A 26,215-nucleotide genomic window follows, 5' to 3' on the forward strand; every position below is an offset into this window, starting at 1 on the left:
CTTATGTTCGAGTATACACCCATGATGCAGCTTTTGGGGGAAACCTTACCTATCTCAATGGTGTCTCTTAGAATTGAAAAAAATCGGATAAAAATGTCACTGACAGAGGAGGGAGAGATCAGTCCACTGAGCAAAGGGAAATAATTTAATGCACATACCTTGGTTGCTCCATAAGCCTCTTGCCTCCTACTTGCTTAATTTTTAGGTTTTCAAATATGGTCATTAAAGACATGTCCTGCAACCGTCTGGAGGGGCTCCCATTCCTCAGCTTGCACACCCTCCCTGCTCTCTGAAACCAGCCTCCTGCGCCCCAGCGGCTGCTTCCCGGAGCTTCCTCATTCTCCAGGTTCTGCCACGCCCTCCCACGCCCAATGCCAACTAGCAATTTGTTCCATATCTGTGTTTTCCTTTAGGGGATAATAAAGGTCAGTGGTCAGACAACATAAAAAGTTGGAAGGCTGCCCTTAGGGAAATCTGCCAAGGGGCTGGATTTCACCAGAGAACGGAGTTGGGAAAATGGGAAGATGCGGGGCGGGGGCGGGCACTCCTAGCAGAGCAGTTTGGGGACATGCAAGCGCAGTGTGTGAACAGAAAGGCTAGGGGTCATGGGAAAGGTGGCTCTCACCAACTGCAAAGGGTTCTGGATCATGCAGGTTAATAGGTCATTAGAACAATAAAACTAACAATAGCTAAAACTTAAGAGGCCACGTCTACGTTCACGACACTGAGCACTTTCCAAGCAGCATCTCCTGTAGTCCTCCTCTCACCCAACGAGGAGGCAGGTACTATTATGATCACCATTTCACACACAAGGGAGCTAAGGATGACCAGGGGTTAAGTAACTTGCCCGAAGTCCACACCGAGTAAACACCAGAGCCTAGATTTAAACCAGGGCAGTCTGATGCCAGAAGCCCCCCAGCCTTAAACAAATTTAAGCCAGAATCAGACGTATTAATTCCAGAAACAATATGGAACACAGATGTTTTCCAGGTTTCTCAAATTTAGTGTGTCCAGAAAGAAACTCCTTCTAATATGCCAGCACTCCATCTTAGCAAATGGCCCCACCACCCCTTGGTTTCCAAAGTAAATTGCAGTCATTCAGCAAGATCTCACTTTTTTTTTTTTTTTAATTTACTTTTGGCTGCATTGGGTCTCCGTTACTGCACGTGGGCTTTCTCTAGTTGCAGCAAGCGGGGGCTACTCTTTGTTGTGGTGCGTGGCTCCTCACTGTGGTGGCTTCTCTTGTTGTGGAGCACGGGCTCTAGGTGCGCAGGCTTCAGTAGTCGTGGCGCACGGGCTCAGCAGTTGTGGCTCACGGGCTCTAGAGCGCAGGCTCAGCAGTTGTGGTGCACGGGCTTAGATGCTCCGCAGCATGTGGGATCTTCTGGGAGCAAGGATCGAACCCGTGTCCCCTGCACTGGCAGGCGGATTCTTAACCACTGTGCCACCAGGCAAGTCCCAGCATGCCCTCACTTGATGGAAGTGCCACAGAGGACACGTTGTACCTAGCCCATCTCTTGCCCAAAGCAGATGCTCATGTTTACTGAAGGAATAAATGGCTTGGAGGTGAGAGAGGAGTGGTAAATGTTGTCCCTGCCACTAAGAAAAGACCTGGGGTAGAGCTTGGCACTGGGAATGGTCAAGAAGGCCAGATGCCAGGAATCCCGAAAGCTCTGACAAGAGGGTGAGGGAAGACCAACCCACGCCCAGGTGTCTAACTGGTTATTCCACGGTAGTAATGCCATGAAACCGGGCCGAGAAGGGATAAGAAGAAACAGGTGTCAAGGGTAGACAGCTTTAGTTGTAGAAATGCTGCATGTGGGGTATCCAAGTAGAAAGGTCCAAAGGTAGCTGAAAAACTCAGAGGAGAGAGAACTAGGGTAGAAGCAGGGGTTTTAGAATCTGTGTTAAAATCTGGGGAGTCAGGTAGAAAAAAAAAGAAGCCTGTAAAGAGAATCAAAAGCCAGAAACAAAGCTTGGAGAACCTGGAGATACCAGTTAGACAACAGCTGGCATTTCAAGGAGAAAGCAGCAGACAGGCAGGGGAACTAAAATGAAGCCGGGGAGCCAGCCACTGTCGACCAAGCGAGTGAGGCCCAAACTGTTACTGAGGGCCAAGCTGGGCTGCCTGGAGGAAGTGACTCTGAAGATGAGGCTGGAAAGTGACCGCAGTTATTTAACAAACAAATCGGGCGGGCAGGGCATCGAAGAGGAGAGGAATATCTGCCCTAGACAAGTACTGTGTCAGCAGTGAGAACTGAGGACCACACAGTGGCGTGACGCAACACCACAGGCCTCCTAACCCACACCCCAGGGGCAGGGCCATCAAGGGTTTCAGACAGAGATGCATCTGGGGAGACTGCGGCACCTGTGCGCTGAGGACCAATGGGAGACTGGACAAGTCAGAATGCAGACCTGCGTGGAGACTTAGAGGAACCCAAGCAAGAAGAAAGCTGTGTGGCTTGGGGGTAGTGGAAAGACGTGAGGCCACCGACTAGACGGGAGGTGGGTTGGTGAGGTTAGTACCTTCAGTGTTCTTAGAGATTTAATGGTCTACTCAATTGTGATATTACTGTTAGAAGTTGATTTTTTTTCCCAGGAAGCTATTATGGACACTAAAGATGATACCCCCCAACTCTAGCTAGGAGTGTGACACATGTAATCATATATATATGTATGTGACGCCTATGTGGATGTGATTGTATGTGTACGTCTACACACACGATGGTTAGAAACACTGTTTGGCAGTGTTAGACTAGAGCCCGATTCTGTCACCGTATCTCCCACCACAGTTTTCCCACAAGCCAAGAAAGGAAGAGTCAGCAGAAAAGGGGAGGGGGAGGGGTGCACCAGAAACAGAAGGAAGCAGCAACTATGCAGCGAGCCCAAGGGAGATGTCTGGATGAGCAGCTCTGTCCAGCCCAGCCCCACGGCAGGCACACAGAGCCCTCACACAAGCCAGGGCAGCCGAGGCTGATACAATCACTCACTGAAAATCTGAGAGCAAACTCCCTGGCACTGCTTCCACAAGCCCCAGGCAATCTGGATTCTAAGGTGGCTCCTTGTGCGTTTTCCTTCCGGGAGAGGATACTCAGACACACTGGGTCACTCACTCATTCTGTGTGGCAATTATAAAGCAGATCTCACTGTAAACTCATAAATGGCCATTCTGAGACACAAGCAGAGTGAGTCTGACTGAACTGGCCAGGGCAACCCCTTCATGTCGGCATGGTAAAGGCAGAGAAAAGCCTAAATCCTATAGAATCTCATCAGGGTGATGCCAATTTATCAGCAACTGATTAGGCACTGGCTAGTACCACCAGTCTAGGTCACGTCTCTCCTTTTTATTATTTTGGCTGCACCTCGCGCTTGTGGGATCTTAGTTCTCCAATCAGGGATCGAACCCCAGCCCCAGGCAGTGAAAGTGCGGAGTCCTAACAACTGGACTGCCAGGGAATTCCCTTCAAAGCTTCTTAAATGAACTTTGATGCCTCTGTCACATCAACATCCAGACCTCAGTACTTAAGAAAAATATGAACCTCTTGCTTGTTACACAAAGGAGAGTGCATGGTATGGACAGCAATGATGAGACTGGCCAAATGAGCTCCAGAGCCCTGCACAAATACTTGACCTCCATGCCTCAGGTTTATCATCTTCAATGTCAGAACAATATCCCTTACCTTGCAGCCGTGATGATGAATCAAAGGGCCCAGTAGGTTCCCAGCACCCTGGAGGCACCCTATCATCTGAGTAATTCAGCAACTATGTACAGGTGCCTATTCTGCTCAGACACTACTTCAGGGGCTAGAAATATAATGGTGAACACGAGACACTCCTGGGGCTTCCCTGGTGGCGCAGTGGTTAAGAACTGGCCTGTCAATGCAGGGGACACGGGTTCAAGCCCTGGTCCAGGAAGATCTCACATGCCGCGGAGCAACTAAGCCCGTGTGCCACAACTACTGAGACTGCGCTCTAGAGCCCGCGAGCCAAAACTACTGAGCCCACGTGCCACAACTACTGAGGCCCATGCGCCTAGAGCCCGTGCTCCACAAGAGAAGCCACTGCGATGAGAAGCCCGCGCACCGCAACGAAGAGTAGCCCCCGCTCACCGCAACTAGAGAAAGCCCGTGCACAGCAACAAAGACCCAACACAGCCAAATATATAAATAAACAAATAAGTAAAGTTATTAATTTTTTTTAAAAAGGGAGAGACACTCCTGGAGCATATACTCTAAGTGGAAAGACAATCAATAAATCAAGTAATAAATACGGATTACATCAGAAAAGCCAGAAACCATAGCTCTTCTTACAAGTGTGAGTGCTACTTAGATGAGAGCAAAGCAAACTTTCAGCCCCAGGAAGAAGTGGAACAAATGTTTCCGGCCCTCAGCAAGGCTTAATTCATTTCCAGAAAAGACTTGGCAGGATGTGGCTAATCACCCCTGCTTAGGCTCAGAGGAAGCTGACGAGCCAGCACAGAGGCAGCGGGGCAACCCTCTCCCAGTTGTTTACTCCTATAGGAGGCTCAGCAGCCTCGACCACCCATCTCCCCTGAGGTTTTTGCAGGCACTAGACTAGATCTGGCAAAAACAGAAAGCAGCTAAGCTGAGAGACAGTAACTGGGTCTTTCCCACATTAATCTTATGACCCTGATGAAGCAGTCAGTCTCAGAAGCCTGAAAGGGGCACCAGAGCCAAGGAGACTTCACACCTGCTCAGTGATTTGTCACTCAGGGAAGTTCTTTCCTTTTCTCCAAACAAAGGACCCATCAATGATTGCCTTTTGCTTCTACTAGAGAAAAAGAACAGCTCTTTGGGCATAGGGATGTTCTACTTTTGTATGCGATTCAGGCCTTGAGGTACAAGGCTCCAGAATTAAGAATGAACCTCAGCTTTTTGAAAATGATGAAAAAAAAATCCACAGTAAAAAGAATATTATTCAGTCTTAAAAAGAAAATTCTGACACCTGCTGCAACATGGATGAACCCTGAAGACATTATGCTCAGTGAAATAAAACACGAAAGGGCAAATATTGCATAATTCCTCTTACGTGAAGTCCCAAGACATCAAATTCAGAGACAGAAGTAGAATGGTGATTGCCAGGGACTAGGGGAAGGGCGAACAGGGAGTTATCCTTTAATGAACAGTTTCTGTCTGGGAAGATGAAAAAAGTTCTGGAGATAGATGGTGATGGCTGCACAACGATGTGAATTTACTTAATGCCACTGAACACCTAAAAGTGGTTATAAATCGTCTATTTTACGTTATGTATATTTTACCACAACAAAAAAATTAAAAAATAAACTTCACCTAATGCTTTTTTCCTAGGTAGTTTAAATAGGATTTAGTCGAGTATTCAGAAACACCCTGCAGTGGGTACAGCCCCAGAAACACCTGTAAGGAGCTCACCTGTATTGGGACCCTCCGTCTCCCCCAGGTCCTGGGATCTGCAGGACACACCTACGACTCTAACACAGCCAAAGAGGACCTTGGCTCATTCTCTACTCAGTGACGCTGTTCTTAGGAATTTCTCCACAGCTTCACATGCAGGATTATGACAAACTCCCCCCAAATACTAGGTTGACCCTTCTGTCAATGAAACCCCTGGAGCCTGGGGTGGGGTGGGGTGGGGTGGGGGGTGCAGGCGGGAAGGGCACCTTACTTCTCTCACGGCCACGTCTGATGAGGCTGTATCAGTGATTGATTTGGAAGATTTTCACAACTGGGAGGGATATTAATAGACACCAAATTCAACCAACTAATTTTGGCAGCTCAGAAGCTGCCTACTTGGTCCTATAACTACTCCTTTGCAGAAGGGTTTCTCTGGCATAGCACAGAAGCAAAGCCAAGTGGCCTCTCCACCTCTCTGACCCCTAACTTCTAATTTTCTTTCAGTCACAGTGGTCTGGGCTCTGGAGGGGGGCCGGTGATACAAACAAGGCAATTGCTGGGGGTCAGGAGCAAGGGTAATATAATGAAGGAAACCTAAGATTTCCACCAGAGGTTGAAAAGATACCAGAGGCCAAGGGGACAAACTGACCTCAGGTGCTGAGGCCATTAACAACCTCCAACCCTAAAACTCACAGGAGGCAGGCATGCTGGGCCTGTGTGGATGGCACCCAAGCATAAAGCTAGGAATCTTAGCTGCTTCTACTGAATCATGAACCTGGGCTGGGGTAGGGTGGGGTGTATGTGTGTGGAGTGAACCAAGAGCCACTAAACAGAGCCGACGTGCAGACTGTAGTGGCGGTGGCAGCGGGGAGGCAGAAGCTTATAAATGCTGGTATACCTACAGCAAAGGGCAGCCCAGCAGCGCCCCACAGAGGGAATGCCCTCATCTGCATAAGAGGGGAGCTGGTCTCAAATAGCACTGCCCCCAGGGCTCCGTAGCACAAGGCACAGGCAGTTGCACAAGCGCGCTGGCTAATGAATGGATGCATGCAGTCACCAAATGGCGAGCCAAACCCAATTCTCTAAAGACATTAATCTTGGCAGTGGAATCCAGATCCTCTTCAACTCTCTCCCTAGGAAGTAACTAAGTCAATGGCCCTTGGCTCCCAGGACAGCAAGCACCTATTACAAAGGGAATGTTGGGAATGTCCTAAGATAAAAAGCAGGAAAGCAGCAGGAAGAACATTAAGTGGGCCAGAGGAAGTTAAAAGCTTCACGTAGTAGCTCAAAAAAATCTGCCAGACTCCAAGAGGCCCAAGAATATTGCAAATGTTCCAAAATGATCGAACCCATTGCCTTCACGCGTATAGCCAACAACTCACCGGTCTGGCCTCATTTGTAGTTACAGACGTATGTTTTCTTAAAAATCACCATACGACACAAAAAGTCCACAGGGTTTATGGGAAAAAGTGGAATTAGGGGTATAACACCCAAAAACTAAAGACGGTAAACTTACACACACACAGTAAGAAGCTAACAATAACGACAGCAGTTTGACAAATTAAACGGTTAAGAAATACATATACATACTACTACAACTACGGCACTTAACCAGGTCTGCAGCTCATGAGTTATTGGGAAATAGGGTGAGTGTTGTAACAAGAGACGGGCACCGTGTGGCTCCTGGCACACACAGTCGACTGAGATACCTGGTGGATGTCTTAAGTGTCTATGGTCTATGTGGCTTGGTTCAGCTGAGTTCAATTTTCTGTTTACCTATTACCCATAGATGAAATTATGCACACTATACTCAATATTCCCATTATATTCAACTTGTTTCCTAAAATATCAATCCCGTTGGAACAAATACATGCTTCCAAACAAGTGTTTAAAGCAGAACTGACTGTACCTTACTTCAGGTACCCTGGATGTCAGTATCCACTCCATGCTCTTTCCTATCACAGCGCCATAATTGGATACATGCTGTTGCCTTGCCTGCAAAGGTTCCCCTACCCCCATTCCACTTTGGGGAACTCCTCCTTGTTCAAGGCCTACCTCAAAGAAATGTTACTTACATTTCTCTCACTCCTGACCCTAAATTTCTTCTACTGTACAAGTATGCCAAACATAACTCTATATGTCAAATACTGATCAGGGCATGCCCTCTTCTTTGCACACCACTTGGCACAAACATGGTGAAAAATAATGATTTTTTTCCATTTGAAATTAAATTATCAAGCTCATTAAATGCTTGAAAGAGATGGCAGATACTTAGAAAAGATAGCATAAAGTGTTTTTGAGAGGGGGGAAAAAAGGATGACTTTCAGAGATGAGAAAAATGGAGCCTGACATTGCAAGTAAAAATATAGTCACCATCAGGAAACAAAGGAAGACTTAAAAACAGATGATCATCATGGCATTTTCAACTTGGAAAAAGAGGCCAGAGCAAGAAGTTCTTAAATATTAGTTAAGAACTGAAAAATATCAAGAAGGTGCTTAGAAAGAAAGCAAATTTTATACCGGTCTGCTATAGCAAGCAGGAGAATTTAGCAACAGTTTGGCTGAAATAAGAGGTGAGGTGCAGCAGACAAACAAATATCCAGGTCCTAAGACCACCTCCTTGGGTTGGGGGTTGGGGGGGACTCACGAAAAATAACTAGTCTTCAGGAATACAATGCAGTCACTGAAAATTCAGCTTCTTGAGAATATTTATAATCAGACCCTTCCTGGGTAAACGTTACTTGAAAAAGAAACATAAAGACAATATCCCCTACTTTTAAGTTTTATTTTCACTATTTAAAGCTACTAGAAACACCAGCCCTGTGCTTTCCCACCACAGAAAAATGTGAATGACATAACAAAGTCCAGCAAAAGGAGCAAACACAACGGAATCTGAGGTCCAGATGCTAGGTCTCTTCTTACTAACTGTGTGACCTTGGGCAAGTGACTCCGCCCTTCCTGTGCTTCCGGACACATAAAATGGAACTAACCACAACTACCTGGCAGGGTGGATTTGTAAGTGGCAGAGACTACTAAACAGTAGACGGGATATCACAAACCTAGAGTAACCCTCACAGACAACTGAGTCGCATTCCTAAAACCAGAAATTAGGATTCCAAAACAAAATGGCATTAGCAGATAATAATGCCATTTAGCAGACACTCTTTCATTTTAAATTTGTGTATGTCCAGTAAATCCAAATACATATAGCAAGCTAATTTACTCAGCTACCTGGAAGTACATTCTGCAGTTAATGTACCCTACTGGATACACCAGGAAACCATGTGGTTTCAAAAGAGTACAGGAAGGCCTGATGGTCACAATTTCTCTTTTGCACCAGCAGGCTACTGATAATACTCATTTTGAAATGTTTCCAGGCCTCTCCTACTCTGCCTGATGTGGTATTCAATAAACCTGCCAATTCTTATTTCTGCTGGGGGGAAAAAAAATGCTTCCAAAGTAGATTCCATAACCCTATAGTGGCACCCTCCATTTTAACCTCATGTTTTTCTCACAATTGAACTGTGACCTCAGAGTAAATCAGTTATCTGTGCTCTGGGCCTTCCTTCTCAGAGAGGAAACCTCGAAATGCCTCGATCTAAAATTCCCAAAGTCCTGCTGGGAAACAAGCTATTTAGAAAGATAAGTTAGAAGAGCACATATGTGAATTATATCTCAATAACAGAGTCAACCCTGTAATATTCTACAGGAGCCACCTTATCCCTCAAAAATTCCTACTTTGGGGACGGTGAGAGATGTACAAGAATCATTCCAAAATGAGACATGGATAACATAGACACAAGAACATACAAAGCCATTTTTATACAGCATACAAACCAATTACCTTGTGCACATATTTTCATTGAGTAGCACCCCAAAACGTTTCCAAAAACTGGCAGGGGTATAGACTACCGGACATGGACTTTGCTAAGAGCTTTTAAGTAAAGAGCCAGTGAAGAACTGCCATGACTGGCAATCGCCGTTACCAAGTTCAGTGACTAGTCACTACCCTGGTTCAGGCTATCCTTTTCTCTCTTCCTAACTGGTCCTGAAGCCACTAGTTTTGTCCACCTTTCTAACCATCCTTCTCATAGCACAGTGATTTTTCTAAATCGCAAACCTAACCCTGTTAACTTCCCTGCGTAGAACTCAATTTAGTGATTTCCCACCTGGCCTTAAGATAATTTCTGAACTCCTTATTGTGGAGGCACACCGGAGACCTTTTGTGATCTAGTTCCTGCTTACCTCTCTCCAGTCCCACCTTTCTACCATTTATATTTCAACCTCAGGGAATGTCTCTCACTCTCTCCACTCTGGCTCCTGGGCCTGTACCATGCCTATTTTTGTGCAAGCAGAAAGCTTGGCATGTACAAGACCTCAAAATGTGATGACTTAAAAAATTAACGTACGCATTCTCAAAGGGAGCGAAAACAAGACCTCTCTTTTTATGTACAAAGCACAAACATGCATATAGCACATAAAAAGGGCATACAGTGTGAAAGCAGCATTAAAACTTCCTGGAGTGGGCAATCAGGAAAACAACGTGTAAAAAAGCTCGGGTGTGCGGGTGGGGGGGGGGGCGGAATCGTCGTTGTAAAAAGGTTTATAAATACTGGATTACAGTAAGATGTGAGTCAAAGTTGGAAACTCAAGTTCACGCAATACAGAAGCCAGCTACACATCTTTCTACTTGAATATTCCCATTTCACCTCAAACTCATACACAAAACTACCCAATATGTCCCCGCATCCATCAAAAAACAAACCACCAGAAAAACAAAGCAAAAGAATTCCCTTCAAGGTTTCTGCCTCTCATTAGCAAACTCTTGGTCACTGAATTCAAAGGGCTAGCTCCGCAGTCAGGGAACCGAGGCTGTGACCTTGGGAAGACCACCTCGGTCTCCCCGGCCACTCAGGCAGCCTCAGCGAGTGTAGGACCGCAGAGCTGAGACCCCAGGTCTGGCTCCGAGAACGTGGCGCAGAAGCACAAGGAAGATATGGCCGTGGCCGTCGATGGGAAGGGACTGGAGTTACACAAAAGCCAAAACCTCACAAAAACCCCTACCAAGGCTCTGAACTCTCCCCTTCTCCCTCGACGGGTCAAAAGGTGGAAAGTGGCGTCCACTAAGTCCTGTACTTCAGACACCTGTCTCCAGGCGCCCGCGGGGGTCTCGGCCGCAGGCCTCGGCGGCCACACGCCCGGAAGCCGAGGACCTGCTGAGCTCTGTCCCCGGCGGGCGCCCCAGCCCCGTCCTAGCCCGGAGGAGACTCCGCCCGGCCGCCCGCGCCGACTCGCAGGCCCGCGATGGCGGAGCGGCTGCGTGAGCACACAAAGGCGGCGATGTCGGTGGGGACCAAACCCTCGCCCGGTCTCCCCGAACGCCAGGGCAGGCCCGCGCCCCGCGCCCCGCCCGGCCCTCCGAGTGACCTTGGGCGCGTCCCTCCCCGCCCAGCCTCAGTTTCCCCGGCGACGATAAGACGAGGCGCCGCGGCCTGCCCGGGCGGCCGACACCCGCGGCTGGGCCTCCCCACTTCCGTCCCCGCGCCGAGCTGGGCTTGCGCGGAGAGCGGGGCGGGCGGGCAGGCGAACCGGCCCGCGGGCCCGGGGAGGCCCGGTCGGAGGTCGGGGCCTGAGCGTGGTCGGCCGCGCCACGGCGGCTCCTTGGGCCGCGGCGCCGAGGCCTCCACAGGCCGCGCAGCCGCCCGAACCCCGAATCCGCCCGGCCCTGCCTTGCCGCCCCCTCCCCACAAAGCCTGGCCCTGCCTGGCGCTGGTGAGGCTCGGCAGGCGCGACGGTCGACGCACCCAAGCGAGGAAGGACCTCTGGAAGCCGCTGAGAAGCCCTCAACAAGACGCCGCCGCCTCAACAGCGACCCACTTCCGCTCCGGAGACCTCGGCTCCGCCCCCCTCGCGTCCCTATTGGTCACCGCTGTCCCTACTCCCGTGGTCGGCCGGTCGAGGAGGTATATTTTCAATCTTATTGGATAAGAAACCATCTATTACCACTTTGAAATGGGCCTCCTTCCGGCTCCGCCCACGCTCGCGAGCTCAAGCTCCTGCCTTCCCGCGAGAGAGTGGTCGGCGCCCCTCGGCCTGCAAGGCCTCCCGGGAGTCCTGGTCTGGGATCCGGCTGCCTTCCTCGCGGCGCGGAGCCGGACGCGCCTCTCCCAGCCTGTTTCCTGGGGTCTCTACTATCGGCCTGGATCTGCAGGTCCTCCGGGCGCCCGCGTCCCCCGACGTGCCAGGCCCTGGGCCTGCGCCTGGTCCCTGCGATCACCGGCTCTGCCAGGCTGTTGGTGGAGACGCGAGGGAAGCACAGCCCGGCCCATCTTCGGGATCCCGGAGGAGGCACTCAACCAGGACGTCTGGGAGGGCTCCCCGGAGGAAACGAGCTGGGAACTGAAAGGACTAGAATGGAGGAGAGAGTTCCAGGAAGAGGGAGGCTGGATGGGGAAAGGTGGGCTAGCATGTCCAGAAAACTGGAGGCTGCCCAGTGCGCCACGGGTTCAGAGGTTGGGAGAGGTGGGGGTCGGGGAAGGCACGAGTCAGACCTTGGAGGGCCCACATGCCAGGCTAAGAGTCTGGATTATCCCGAAGACAATAGGTGTCAGGAAGGGAAGGACTGAACCCGTGGAGTACTCTTCTCGCCCAGGTCCGGTCCAGCCCGGTCCTGGGAAAGGGGCCATGGCCCAGGCAAAAGCCTGGAGGTCTCTGGGGCATCTGGTGCAACTCCCAAAATCAAGAAGAGAGTGTGGGCCCTGGATCCCTCCTGCCTGAGATTTAATCCCAGCTCCATGGTTCAGGCAAGTCTCACGGTTCCCTGGCCTGTAGCATGGAGATAATAGCAGTACCTATCTCGGGGAAGGTGGGATTGGGGAGGACTCAACGCTGTGAACACAGGTGCACGCCATCCCTGGGTGGGGCTGCATATCAGAATTGGGATTAGAGAATCTGGCGGTGGGTTCCTTGAGTTCAGCTCCCAGAACTGGACTTGAGCATGGATTTGGCAACCAGAAAAGAGAGCCCAGCTTGTCTCTCTTGTTCTGAGAATAACCAGGTCATCCCAGCAGGCCATCCTGGACATGCCCACACTGCGGCCAGGTAGAGAACAAGAGGGACCTCCAAGGCCACCTGAGGTCCAGGCTCTAAACTGGTGCACAGCCAGTCCTGCTGAACCTTATTGGCCAAAGCAAGTCGGCCCAGATTCAAGGACTGGGGGAAATAGACTCTGCCTATTTCCTACTCTGTTCCTTGCCTTGGCAGAGGTCACAAGGCAAGGAACATGGATACCGGGAGACATTGTTGCCACCAGTTTACCACACAAGGCCGGCCCTCAGCCCATAAACTCAGGGGATGGCCCAAGACCTGACCCTACCGGGGTTTGTATGGAGCAGAAGCCCCAAGTGCTCTCAAGGCAGCTCTGAGCAGCTGCCCAGTCCAGGAGGGCAGGTGGGGACTCTGTGGATTGCCAACCAGCATTACTCCTAATAGCACCCCGAGTCTGTTGGGCCACCACCTCCCCCCTCTGCTCCAGAGGCCAGTCTGATAGGTGAAGGGTAATTCTCCCCCTCTGTCACAGTGTTTGCTTCGGCCCCCATGTGCTGCAGGGGCCCCCATGCAGACCTTCCCCCACTACAGGAACTGGTTCAGCAGAGCATGTTCAATCCAGGCCAGTGAGACTGGAGCACAAGGCTTGGAGGACAGAGAGGTTTCCCTCCTACGAGAACTACCAGGGAGAGGTGGCCCTTCTTCCTCCAGACATGTGAGGTTGTAACTGCTACCAGCTTGGAGACAGAGCTCCTGGATCAGGCATATCCTGAAGTCTACCCTATTTTGGATTGCCAGTTATAGAAGCTAATAATTCCCCTTTTGAAGCCCTCAGAGCTCCTGAGAGCCTCTCTTGGGACAGGTCATCATCAACGTATTCCCTCGATATCAAATGAAATGGGTTTGAATAACAACACAGGATGTAAGAAACGGCCATGTTTATTTTTTTAATGAAATTTAATCTGCTCCCAGCTCTAATTTGACAGGGGGGTGGGAAATTCCTCTTTCTACCAACCTCAGTTGTGGGGAAGTCCTGGGGTTCTGACACAGTTCAGAGTATTGGGGGAGAACGCTGGTCTTTAGTCTGTTCTTGTCCCTTTGAGATGTCCACCCTCTTAGTCTGAATGTGCCCTGGGGTCCAGCTTCCCCCCTCTGCAGACCCAAGGAGGATGTAGGGTGTGGGGGTCTCTCCTAGACATCTATCCGCCTGGCAGTTTCCAGCCCCTCTCTTACTGCCTTGCACCCCATGGGCTTGCCCATTCTCTCTCCTGGGAGCTGCAGCATACTGTGCTTTATTCACCAGCAGGCTTTCACTCAGCCAGCCTGTCCTCAGAGCCACGCACCTCCAGTCCAGTGATGGGGCTGAGGACCCAGGGGAATCACTCCATTCCTGTCCAGGCCCTGGGCCAGCTCCTGCCCAGTGGCTCTAACCTCGTTCCTTCAGTGATGCTGGCGAAGGCTGGGCAGTGCTCTAAAGGCATCCAGGCTTACTTAGCTTTGGGTCCTGGCTTTCCCGGCAGGTCGCTTCACCTCTCTGCACCAGTGGCCTCATCAGCAGACGGGGTGTGGGGGACAGTTCCTACCCGGCCAGCTCCCCCCTCCCCCCATCGCCGTGAGGTTTGGGAGATAAGGCCGAGAAGGGCCAGTTCCCAGCGGCTCAAGATCCTGGCAGCTTCTACTCATCGCACAAGCACAATCACATTCTCAGTCTTGGGGGTACCCGGATTAAGCCACCCGACTCCGGGCAGAGAATGGGGATTCCAGCTTTCCACAAGCAGAGCAGGCTCTGGGAACTCCGATGGGGGGCCATGGGCAGGAATGCCTAGCGCTAGGCCGTAGGAAGGACTAGAATCTGGGCTAGGGTGGCCATGTTTAGCACATACGATACAAGACGCCCAAATAAATTTGAATTCCAGCGGATCCTTCTGTTAGCATTAGCTTACCCCACGCAATAACTGGCATTTTATTTGGCGACCCTGCTCTGGGCGGGAGGAGACTGGGGCGGAGAGGGGCGGGAGGCGCGGCCAAGGAAGGGGGGGTGCACACCGCCGCGCAGGCTTTATTCGGGCGCGGGTCTCTGGGTCCCGGGGCGCGCCCAGCTCAGACGGCGCCCAGGCAGCGAGCGGGCCCGCGTGCCGAGCCTCCCCGCTGCAGCGCCCGCAGCCTGCGCTCCCGGCTCTGCTCCAGCTCCAGCCTGCGCTGCGCCTCCAGCTGCGCCTGCGGGCGGGCGGTGGAGGTCGGCGCGGGGCGGGGCCGTCCCCCACCCAGGCTTCCTCTCCCCACCCCACACCGCGCACCGCCCCCCCTCTGCCTCCAACGTCTGCGCTGCGCACCTTAGCGCCCGCCCCCGGGGCTCACCTGCTGCTTGGGGCGAGCTGCCCGCGGCGCCGGCACGTGCAGCAGTGGCTCCTGCCTGCGGCGCTCGGCCGCCTTCTCCCGGATCCTGCGCTGCAGCTCCAGCACCCGCTCGTCCCGGGAGGGCGCTCCCGCGGCCGCCGACTGCGCCTTCTTCTCCTCCCACCTGGGCGGGCGGCGGGGCTGGCTTAGGAGAACCCCACCGCGAGTTGACTCCAGGGATTTAGGTGCAGGGGGAGAGGCCCCCCGAGGACCGCTCGGGGCGGGGTTCCCCCCAGCGCCTCTTCCTTTTCGCTGCTTGTATTTCACAGTTTAAAAAGTATTCCATAGGTATTAACTATCTTGGTATTGGGGATAAAAAAAGCGAACGCCCTTTCATCTTGCCCTCCCCTTGCCACACTCTTGCCTAGGGATAGCCGCGGCTAGTATTCTGCTATCTTTGCAGATCTCTTCCATACTTGGCCACAAGGGGCCGGAAAAGTCACCACAGTGTTCCTAACATAGAGGGGTGCCTGTGTCCACGTGCTTTCCGTTAAAAGAGAGGAGAGATGTTTGACAACCAATTTCGATGTGTGAACCCCAACTAAGTCCTGGTTTAAAAATTAAAAAAAGGGACTTCCCTGGTGGCACAGTGATTAAGAATCTGCCTGCCAATGCAGGGGACATGGGTTCGAGCCCTGGTCCGGGAAGATCCCACATGCCACGGAGCAACTAAGCCTGTGCGCCACAACTACTGAGCCTGCACTCTAGAGCCTGCGAGCCACAACGACTGAGCCCGCGAGCCACAACTACTGAAGCCCACGCGCCTAGAGCCCGTGCTCCGCAACAAGAGAAGCTCCCGCACCACAGTGAAGAGTAGCCCCCACTTGCCGCAACTAGAGAAAGCCCGCGTGCAGTGACGGAGACCCAACGTAGCCAGAAGTAAGTAAATAAGTAAATAAATGGTATTTTTTTTTTTTTTAAAGTTGGGGGCAAGTGATTGCAAGGGAACTGCCTGGGCGGGAGGGTGGTGGGTTGCTGCGAGGAGAAGCCACCCAGGAGGGTGCAAAAGCAGGCTCCCTGCTCTTTGCCCACCCAAGGCGTCCGCCCCGGGCCACTGGCACTAACCTCAAGGCTGCAGACCTCCCCATGGCCGCGCGGCACAGCGAGATCTGCTCCACCGTGTTCTGCAGCGCCCGGCTCTTGGCGCGCTTGCCCTGGATGATCTGGTCTCGCTTCTCCTCCTCCTTGCATCTCTGGGTCTCTTTGAGCAGGGCCAGCCGCTCGCGCAGCTCCACGACCGACATCTCCCCTTCCAGGCCATAGCCGGGGATCTGCAGGGTGGGCAGGGGAGGCCCCAGGCTGGGAACCAGGCCCAGGCCCAGCCTGCCTGGCTGTCTCCAGGGCGCTGGCACCAGTACCAGCAGCCCTCCCGAGTGCCATAGGCCTGGCCTGGTGCCCAGGAGACCTCCTCCTGTCTACTCAGTGGTGCCCGTGTGAGGTGTCCATCCACCGTCCGGCTTCTCCAGCCTGGGCCTGCTCTGCAGCCCTCGACCTCTGTGGGGACATCTCAGCTGGGTGCCCTGCAGGCCCCTCCGCTGTGGCAGGGCCCAAATGGAGCTCAGCACTGTCTCCCCAGCCAGGACCTGGGGGCCTGGGTAGAGAGCCCTTTGGACTCTGCCCACCCCCCAGGACCAGGCCTGCCCCCACGTCACCGCGCGCCAGCCTGGCCTCTCGTGGTGTTTCTCACACGGGCTTCCAGGAGCTGCTGCCCTTCTCTTGGCCTCCTGCTTGCCCAGCCTTGGGCCTTCGTGCACCTGCGCTCTCCCTACGCTGCCCTTTCCGACCAGGCCTAGTGAGTTCCGGGAGCTCCCTCAACGCGCAGCTCCACGAAGCCTACCTTGCCCACCCCCGGGGGTGATGGAGGCCTCCCTGGCAGGCCTGAGCATCCGGACCAGACCCAGGCCTCCAGCATGGCGGGCACGGGGGAGCTGGGCATGAGCGGATAGGTGGGTCTCGGCCCGGGTCCAGACTGCCTTTGTCCTTGGTGGGAATTCTGGACACATCCGTCATGGCAATGCCAGGCCCAGGAAGACCTGGGGAAGCTCCCCGAGGTCGTCACATGGGCATGGGCTCCGGGGGCCACGTCCTCACCTGGGTCAGGTCCACCAGCTTGCCCTTGCGCGTGGGCTGAGTCTCCAGGGCTCGCAACTGGGAGATGAGCTCACAGCGCCGCCTCTGCTCTTCCCTGGCCGCCTCTGCACTGCGCTGTAGCAGCTCCCGGCTCTCCTCCATCACCTCCTGAACTGAGGGCCAAGCGGGGGGTGCGGAGGGGGTCAGAGAGCAGCAGGGCCGGCACTGCGCACAGGTAGCTCCCCTGGGAGGGTACCGAGCACCCCCCCTCCCCGCTGTACCTATCCGCCGTCGGCCCTTCAGGAGCTTCGTCTGGGCCACCTTGACGTTCTTCTGCGTCTCCATCACCTGCTCCACCAGCTCCTTCGTGGACTTTTCCTCTTGGAGGCGCCTCTCGGCACACTGCTGCATCAGCTCAGCTGTCTGGACAACCAGCCGGCCACGGTCAGAGCCGCCGCCTGCGACCCTGGGCCCGCCCCAGCCCCGGGAGCAGCCTGAGGTCTGGACGGCGGACCCAGTCCCTGACCCTGAATCACCCTGGAACCTGGGTCTAAGCTCATCGGTGTCTGGAGGCGGGGCCTGCTGGGGAAGTCCCGCCTCACGTCCCTCCTTCCTCCACTGTGGTCCTGGGGGTGTGAGCCCAGAACTACGCAGCCAGCCCTCCAGATCTGACAATAAGCTGAGGAGTACAGCCAACAGAGTCCTGGGGAAACCAAGTCAGAGCCACTGGGTTTGCCCTGAAGCCCACCCACTGCTGACTCCACTTAAGAGAGCAGGGCACTGCTTCCTTTGCAGCCACGTGGAGCTGGCTGTCCAGATTCTGCCCAGGTCTGTGCATAGGACACACCAGCCCCCGGGAAGCCCCAGGCTCCCCGTCACATGCACCCCCGGGCACGTCCTGCCGGTCACCCCACACTCTTCTTTCTGGAGGAGCCTGAGAAATGCGCAGCTCTAAACCGCGGGGCGTGGTGTTGCCACTTTGAACCGCACACAAACAGGACTCGCCCCGTGCCCTGGCTGTGGCTTCCCTCTTCTGCCCAGTATCTGCGGGTACTATCCTCATCCACGTTTTCACCAGGACTGCAGTTGGCTTATTCTCGTGGCTGTTTCGGGGAATATATAGCAACTCTTTGCTACATTCTACCATTGACAGACAAACATTCAGGTTGTTTCCAGGGTGGAGCTATTGTGAACAATTCAGAATATTATTTTCAGTCTTCAAGATACTACAAAGGACAGGGTGGGATGTATACCTCCTGTCACCGCCCAGCGCTGCCAGGGAGCCCCTGGACTGCCAGTCCTGGAGGTCTTGGCAGCTGGGGGCTTATCTCTGACTGCATGGTACGTGCAGGGTCCATGTGTGGCAGCGTGGACGCCAGGCACGCCGGGCAGGAAGGAAGGCTTTCTTCAAGCACTTTGCCAGCACATATAAAAATGGCTTTTTTCTTTTTTTTTTTTTTTTGTGGTATGTGGGCCTCCCCTTGTTGTGGCCTCTCCCGTTGCGGAGCACAGGCTCCAGACGCGCAGGCTCAGCAGGCCCAGCGGCCATGGCCCATGGGCCCAGCAGCTCCGCGGCATGTGGGATCTTCCCAGACCGGGGCGCGAACTCGGTTCCCCTGCATCGGCAGGCGGACGCGCAACCACTGCGCCACCAGGGAAGCCCTAAAAATGGCTTTTGACCATACCTTTCTGTGCAAGTTCATTCCAGGTTCTAAGAAAAGGAACCACGGTTCTTGGAGAAATGGCCGTCTGAGGGCTGGGGCAGGGAAGATGCAAGATGAGCCTGGAGCATTTTATGGCACCGTAAAGTAAGGAAGTGCTCAAAAAAACAAAAGGATGGTTGGAGGCGTGGCGGCACGTCGAAGGGACAGAGGAGCCAGCCTGAAAGGGGTCCCAGTGGCCAAAGCTGGCAACAAAATAAATCACGTCGTATTGGATTATAACACAAAGTATAAAATAAATATGCATGAGTCCACACTGATATACATGAGTGGACTGATAGATATAAGCGAGTAAATGGGGGAGAAGAGACAAGTCTTCTGTGCTGAAGAATCCACATAACCTACCCACCTCCTTGAGCGGGGGCCCCTCTTAGAGACCCCTTCCAAGTAGTGCAACGTGGAAAGGGGGAATGACCGCAGTGAGAAGACAGGTGATCAAGTCCAACATCCTCAGTGATAAGTCTGCTGACGGCAGGCACCCTTGAAGGGATGGGATGAAAAGGCACGTGGCCCCTGTGGTCTTCCTCCTACACCCAGTCTGAGCATCTCAACAGACAGACGTTCTACGGGACACCTGACCAGCACGCCTCACCACTGCCAAGGGCGCCAAGGACGCCAAGGACAGGGAAAGTCTGAGACAGTGTCATGGCCAAGACGAGTCTGGGACATCCTTGGATGGGATCTTGGACAGAAAAAGGACACAAGCAGGAAAAAAAAGATGCTGAAATCGAAATAGAGTGTGGAGTTTAGTTAAGTTACGTGCCCATATTCGTTTCTTGATTGTGACAAATATACCCTGGTGTAGTGGGTCGGTGCCCCCCCAGAATTCATGTCCACCTGGAACCTCAGAATGTGATCTTATTTCCAACTAGTTAAGGATCCAATAAGTAATGAGTTAAGGATCTTGGGATGGAACCATCCTGGACTTAGGGTGGGTCCTAAATCCAACGACAAGTGTCAATATAAGAAGAGGAGAAGACCCAGAGAAACATGGAGAAGATGGCCATGTGAAGGCGGAGACAGAGATAAGGTGAGGCTGCCACAGACCAAGGAATTCCTGGGGTCACCAGGAGCTGGAAGGGGCTTAGAGCAAGCACGGCCCACCCAACACCTTGATCTCGGACTTCCGGCCTCCAGAACAGCAGCTAAAGCCCTCCAGTTTTCCATGCTTTGTGTGACAGTGCAAGAAACCCCATAGGCACGTGCTGATGTAAGATGTGACCCACAGGGGAGGCTGGGTGACAACAGGGGAACCCTCCGTACTAGTTGCAACTTTTCTGTCACTGCTTAGAAAAAGTCCCAAAGTAAAACGTTTATTTTAAAAAGTACTTTCGAAAACGTAGTAAGTTCGAGAAATGCTTGTGTGGAAATATGAGGTGAGAAAAAGTAGGCTACCGAAACGTGGAGGAGTCGTACCCCAGGTAAGTAAACTACGTGCGAGGAAAAAAGTCCCAAAAAACGTTTATTATTTTAAAAAGTACTTTCGAAAACGTAGTAAGTTCGAGAAATGCTTGTGTGGAAATATGAGGTGAGAAAAAGTAGGCTACCGAAACGTGGAGGAGTCGTACCCCAGGTAAGTAAACTACGTGCGAGGAAAGACACCTGGGCTCGGAGGAGAGGCAGCTGAGCTGAGTCCCCGGACCCCTGGCTGGTTGAGGCGGCACAGAGACAGCTGGCAGCCTGGTCCTGGCAGTGAGGAAGGGGGGCGACGACATCTGGCTCGGAGCGAATCCTGCGGAGCCCAGGAGACGGCGCAGGCCGTGGAGAAGGCCCCAGGATTCTGGCTCTGCCTCCGCGCCGACCAGCTGTGTGACCTCGGGCAAATCACCCGCTCCCTGGCTCCAGCGTGTCTGCTGGGGAGTGGGGACGGCGGTGCCACCTCCCAAGTCACACCCGCACGGCGTCCCCATCAGGCGTGGCATCGGTGTCAGCCCAGCCTCAGGATTTGGCGGAGAGGAGGACTCAGAGATTGAAAGGAGGTGACAGAGCCGAATCTGTGGGCAGGCAGAGGCGCTGGCGAGCTAGGGGTGTGGTCCCCTGGAGAGGCCCGCGGCAGGGCCGGGGCCGCCAGGGTGGTGAGCGGCTCGCAGGGCAGCTGGCTGGCTGCAGTCCTGGGCTGACCCTTGGCTCTGTCTGCTCTGACATGAACCTCGGACCCATGGTCCGGCCCAGAGTCCACTCAGGGGCCAGGCTGGCCTAATGCATCCTTGGGCCCTACGTTGGAAGCCCAGCTGGGTTTTCCGCACATCTCTCCACCCCTCCCGCAACTAACACCACCCGAACGAGGGCTGATGGCTGACCTTGCCCCCAGCAAGGGCTTTCAGCTACCAGCACGGGGACACCTTTAAATTCAAATGAACACAGAACACACCCGACAGCATTGATGTAACAAAGCCAAATAGAAAAATGCTCCAAGGGCCTCCAAACTAAATCCATTGACTACTTCGGTAAAATATACTCTAAGAATGGTCACCCATGACAACCGGAGTATGAAATGTTATTCACCCAGTGGATTTTGTGCTAATATTGGTACTGCTACTCCAGATTAACTTCACTGTGATGATGGATTAAATTTTTTTAAAAAGCAAGAATTATGTGAACTTTATCCATTTTTTCCCCAATATAGCTACTTATTTCTATGGTTCATCAAATTATTTTAAAAGGGGGATAAAATTGGGAATTCTCTGGTGGTCCAGCGGTTAGGACTCGGCGCTTTCACGGCTGAGGGCCCAGGTTCAACCCCTGGTTGAGAAACTGAGATCCAGCAAGCCACGCGGCACAGCCAAAAGAATAAATAAATAAAGGCAAATAAAATTAAGTGAAGAAAATATATTCAAATTGTTTATGATGAAACAATGTCAGAGCTACCCTCATGACTTTACAATATATCCTTTTCAGCCCTGTTGCTAGAGCACCTTAATACTGGTCACCACGGAAAAACCAGGAAAGCTCCCCGCCCCCAGCCCCAGCTATGGAAATCAACACTGGGTTCTGTGGTGAGGGCCAGGGCCTCGGGGGGGAATAACTGAATCTACGTCTCAAGAAGAGAAAATTCAGGGGGGCCCCAAACATCCTACCTGTCAAAAGAAAGGATGCCTCCAGGCTCTAGAGGGATGCTGAGGGCACAGAGGCGAGGAAGGGGCTCCGGGGGCCAGGCTGTGGCGACGCAACCTCCGGTGGAGACAAAGTCCCATTAAGACACAGAGGTTGGGGACTTCCCTGGTGGTCCAGTGGCTAAGACTCCACGCTCCCAAAGCAGGGGGCCCGGGTTCAATCCCTGGTCTGGGAACTAGATCCCGCACGCACGCCACCGCAACTAAGGATCCTGCATGCCGCAAGGAAGACCTGGCGCAGCTAAATAAATTAATACTAAAAAAAAAAGACACGGAGGCTGTAAAAGTCACGAGTCCAGCAAGAATGGCACCCGAAAACAATACAATTCCTTTTGTCTTCAAACGTTTAGTGCCGTCTACTCAGGTAACTTTGTTCATAAAACACACTCATCATCTGCATGCGTGTACCTGGACGTTCCAGGTCGGGGAGACAAGCCTCTCTGTGCAGGATGAGGATGGTCCAGCCAGAGTCAGCCGGCCTTTGGGGAACACGGCTCGGGGCTCGGGGAGCTGCCCTAATTATGAGGCGAGGCCGAGGGTGCCTAGGTGGAGCCCCCAGTCGTGGCTGGGCCGCCAGCCCTCACAGTGTGCCCTCTCCCATGCCGTTCCCTGGAGGCCCGTGACTCCTGTGCTTCTGACTGGAGGCCTCTGGCTCACGAGACCCCCGGGGTTGGGAGGCTCGGAGCTGGACCTCACCAGGCCATCGAGCCATGGGAGGGGGTGCCGGCCTGTGCGGGCTGGAGCCCCTCCTGCTGACCTGGCGTCAGGCCAGCCCGATGAGGGGAGGGGCCGTAGGGGCAGGCTGTTCTGTCCTTGCTGCCACAGGAACAGCCCCATTGCAGGAACGTTGAGAGAGCCCCAAGGAGTAGAAGGTAGCGGCTCCAAACACCTTCCCGCGCCCGGGGAAAAGCCTGCGGGAGGGCCGGCCCTCCCTCCCTCCCTCCCTCCCTCCGGGCAGCTCTCCTCCCTGGTGGAGCTCCTTCTGCACCCTCGGGTGGGTCACCTGGACACAGTCTCCATGCCCCGCAAGCCCGCTTGTCAGGCCGCAGCTTCTAGCCCAAGCCCTGGCCTCCAGCACCCACCCCTCTGATGGGCGCTTTGCCCCTCCAGGTGGACCTCTGAAGGTGACGCCGGGTGGCTTCTTCCGAGACCCTCTCAGGGTCTCTGGTCGAGGGAAGTGCGTGGCTGCTCGACTACAGCCCACCTTTGCTCTCCACCCACTGCCTCCTGCCTCTGGACTTTTCTATGTGAGTCCGAGGACTTTCAAATTCCAGGGAAGCCGCCCGGGATTCGTCGCAGGAAGGCAAGGATGGGTCAGCATTAAGAAATCATTAATAGGAGTGTTACTCAGCCATAAAAAGAAACAAAACTGAGTTATTTGTAGTGAGGTGGATGGACCTAGAGTCTGTCATGCAGAGTGAAGTAAGTCAGAAAGAGAAAAACAAATACCGTATGCTAACACATATATATATATGGAACCTAAGAAAAAAAAAAGGTCATGAAGTACCTAGGGGCAGGACAGGCATAAAGACACAGACGTAGAGAATGGACTTGAGGACACGGGGAGGGGGAAGGGTAAGCTGGGACGAAGTGAGAGAGTGGCATGGACATATATACACTCCCAAATGTAAAACAGATAGCTAGTGGGAAGCAGCCGCATAGCACAGGGAGATCAGCTCGGTGCTTTGTGACCACCTAGAGGGGTGGGATAGGGACGGTGGGAGGGAGACGCAAGAGGGAGGGGATATGGGGGTATATGTGTAAGTATAGCTGATTCACTTTGTTATAAAGCAGAGACTAACACACCATTGTAAAGCAATTATACTCCGATCAAGATGTTTAAAAAAAAAAAGAAATCATTAATATAATTCACCGTAATAATAGAGTTAAGGAGAAAAATAATATGATTATCTCCACAGATGCTGCAAAAGCCTTTATCAGAATCAACACCTGGGACTTCCACTTCTGGGAAGATGGAGTAGGGGTGCTATTCCCTATTCCTCCCACTAGGCACAACTAAAACCCCTGAATATAAATTACTAAACACACAGAAGAAGGCTATGAAAGGTGGACGGAAGAAGGCAGGCTGGCTGGGACCGTGGGACTTGAAGAATGGCACGGTGGGGCAGGGGGTCCCTGGGTCTTCTTTTACCTCATGTGTCCCAGGCTGGGTGCTGGAGGACCCAGAAATGCCATAGGTGCAGACAAAAAAGCCCAACCAAAGCCTGCCCAGGGACCAGGAAAGGAGCTGCCTACAGACACAGAAAACTGTGTGACACAACCTGTGCTCCAACCAGAAATCACAGGCAAAACCTGAGCAAAGGCTGAGTGAGCACAAGACTTCTGCGCTCCCCAGATCATGGGGAGGTGGCACAGAGGAGCCTGAGCTGGGACCTGCCCCCCCAGGTGTCAGTGGTGTCAGAGGAGAGCTCGTGGCAACCTGGTGTCCACCCCCACCCGCGGGAACAAGGGTCCCTCCCCATCCCCACTAAGGTGGTGTCAGAGGAGGCTTAGTGCAGAGTGTGGACTTTCACCTCCATGCTTGCCACGTGACAGTGGAGGCCACGTGGGGGCAGTTATAAGGTACTCCTCCCACCCCAGTCAGGGGGGTATTTATTGATGGACGTCTAGCTGGAGCCCTTACCCACAAATCATCAGGGGCCCCCTCTCAGGGGTCAACAGAGGCCACGTGGGGATGGTGGGTTGCTAAGCCCACCTGGCAGTAATGTGGGGGCGCCCCCCTTCCTCTGCCAGAGCGGCGTCAGAGAGAGGCTGCTCAGACAGAAGGCTTAAATAAGATCCAGAGTCCTGTAACATAATACCCAGAATGTCCGGGTTTCAATCAAAAATCGCTCACCACACCAAAAGCCAGGGTGATCTCCAACTGAAAGAAGACACAATCAGTAGAGCACTGAGCTCTGATCTCAGCACTGAGATCACAGATGTTAGATTTGACAACGATTTTTAAAGAAGCCCTCATAAAAATGCAACAAGCAATTACGAAAAAATCTCAACAGATTTAAAATAAATAGAGCAGAGTATGTTCAATAACCACAATGGAATCAACTAGAAATCAATGATCAAAGGTAACAGGAAAATCTCCAAATGCTTGGAAACTAAACAACATACTTCTAAATAATCCATGGGTCAAAGAGAAAATCTCAAGTGAAATGAAAAAGTACATTGCACTGCATGAAAATGAAATACAACATATCGAAATTTGTGGACACAGCGAAAGCAACAAATAAAGGGAAATGTGTAACACTGAGTGCTTACAATAGAAAAGTAGAAAAGTCTCATGTCAGTAATCTAAATCCCATCTCAAGAACCTAGAAAAAGAAGAACAAAATAAACTCAAAGCAAGCAGAAGGAAGGAAATAATAAAGAGCAGAAATCAATAACATTGAAAAACAGTAGAGAAAAATCAATGAAACAAGAAGCTGGTTTTTTTGAAAAGACCAATGAAATTGACAAATCTCTAGCAATTCTAATAGAAAAAAATGAAAAAACATAAATTACCAATATTCAAGAATGAAACACTTTAGACCCTACAGACATAAAAAAAGATGTGGTAGGGCTTCCCTGGTGGCGCAGTGGTTAAGAATCCGCCTGCCAATGCAGGGTACACGGGGTTCGAGCCCTGGTCCGGGAAGATCCCACATGCTGTGTTGCAACTAAGCCCGCAAGCCACAACTACTGAAGCCCGCGCGCCTAGAGCCCATGATCCGCAACAAGAGAAGCCACCGCAATGAGAAGCCCAGGCAACGCAACAAAGAGTAGCCCCCGCTCATCACAACTAGAGAAAAAGCCCACGTGCAGCAACGAAGACCCAACGCAGATAAAAATAAATTAAAAATAAATTAATTTTAAAAAATAAAAAAGGATGGTAATAGAATATTACAAACAACTCTACATACATGAATTTGGAAACTTAGTTAAATGGACCAATTCCTCAAAAAACACAAACTACTACAACTTACCCAATATGAAACAGATCATTTGAATAACCCTGTAACTTGTAAGGAAGTTGAATTTCTAATTTAGAAAAGTCAAAAAAGAAACCTCCAAGCCTAGATGATTTCACTAGAGAATCCTACCAAATGTTCAAAGAATTAATACCAATTCTACACAATCTTTCCTAGAAAATAAGAGGAAATGTTTCCAAATTCATTTTATGAAGCTAGAATTACCTGATACCAAAACCAGACAAAAGACATTACAAAAAAGAAAACTACAGACTAACACCCCTTATGAAACTATATGCAAGAACAACTTTAACAAAATCAAAATAGCAGCAAATAGAATTCAACATATTTAAAAAGAATTATAGGGGCTTCCCTGGTGGCGCAGTGGTTGAGAGTCCGCCTGCCGATGCAGGGGACGCGGGTTCGTGCCCCGGTCCGGGAAGATCCCACATGCCGCGGAGCGGCTGGGCCCGTGAGCCATGGCCGCTGAGCCTGCGCGTCCGGAGCCTGCT

General features: G+C 52.3%; 2 protein-coding genes across 2 annotated transcripts in view; both read right to left on the reverse strand.

Moving 5' to 3' along the window:
- Positions 1-11,323, reverse strand: part of RNF4 (ring finger protein 4) — a 42,479-nt gene extending 31,156 nt beyond the window's left edge. Inside the window, exon 1 of the mRNA XM_007105077.3 lies at positions 11,195-11,323. The gene's annotated coding sequence lies outside the window, so the exon portion shown is untranslated. The remainder of the gene's footprint in view (positions 1-11,194) is intronic.
- A 3,214-nt stretch (positions 11,324-14,537) lies between these two features.
- The window catches only part of CFAP99 (cilia and flagella associated protein 99), a 44,310-nt gene continuing 32,632 nt past the window's right edge, over positions 14,538-26,215 (reverse strand). Inside the window, exons 12-16 of the mRNA XM_055086264.1 lie at positions 17,186-17,327; positions 16,926-17,077; positions 15,900-16,105; positions 14,796-14,958; positions 14,538-14,654 (exon numbers count right to left, since the gene is read on the reverse strand). Coding sequence (XP_054942239.1) covers positions 14,538-14,654; positions 14,796-14,958; positions 15,900-16,105; positions 16,926-17,077; positions 17,186-17,327 — 780 coding nt within the window. The remainder of the gene's footprint in view (positions 14,655-14,795; positions 14,959-15,899; positions 16,106-16,925; positions 17,078-17,185; positions 17,328-26,215) is intronic.

The sequence above is a fragment of the Physeter macrocephalus genome, chromosome 7, assembly GCF_002837175.3.
Source record: "Physeter macrocephalus isolate SW-GA chromosome 7, ASM283717v5, whole genome shotgun sequence".
Classification (NCBI taxonomy): Eukaryota; Metazoa; Chordata; class Mammalia; order Artiodactyla; family Physeteridae; genus Physeter; species Physeter macrocephalus.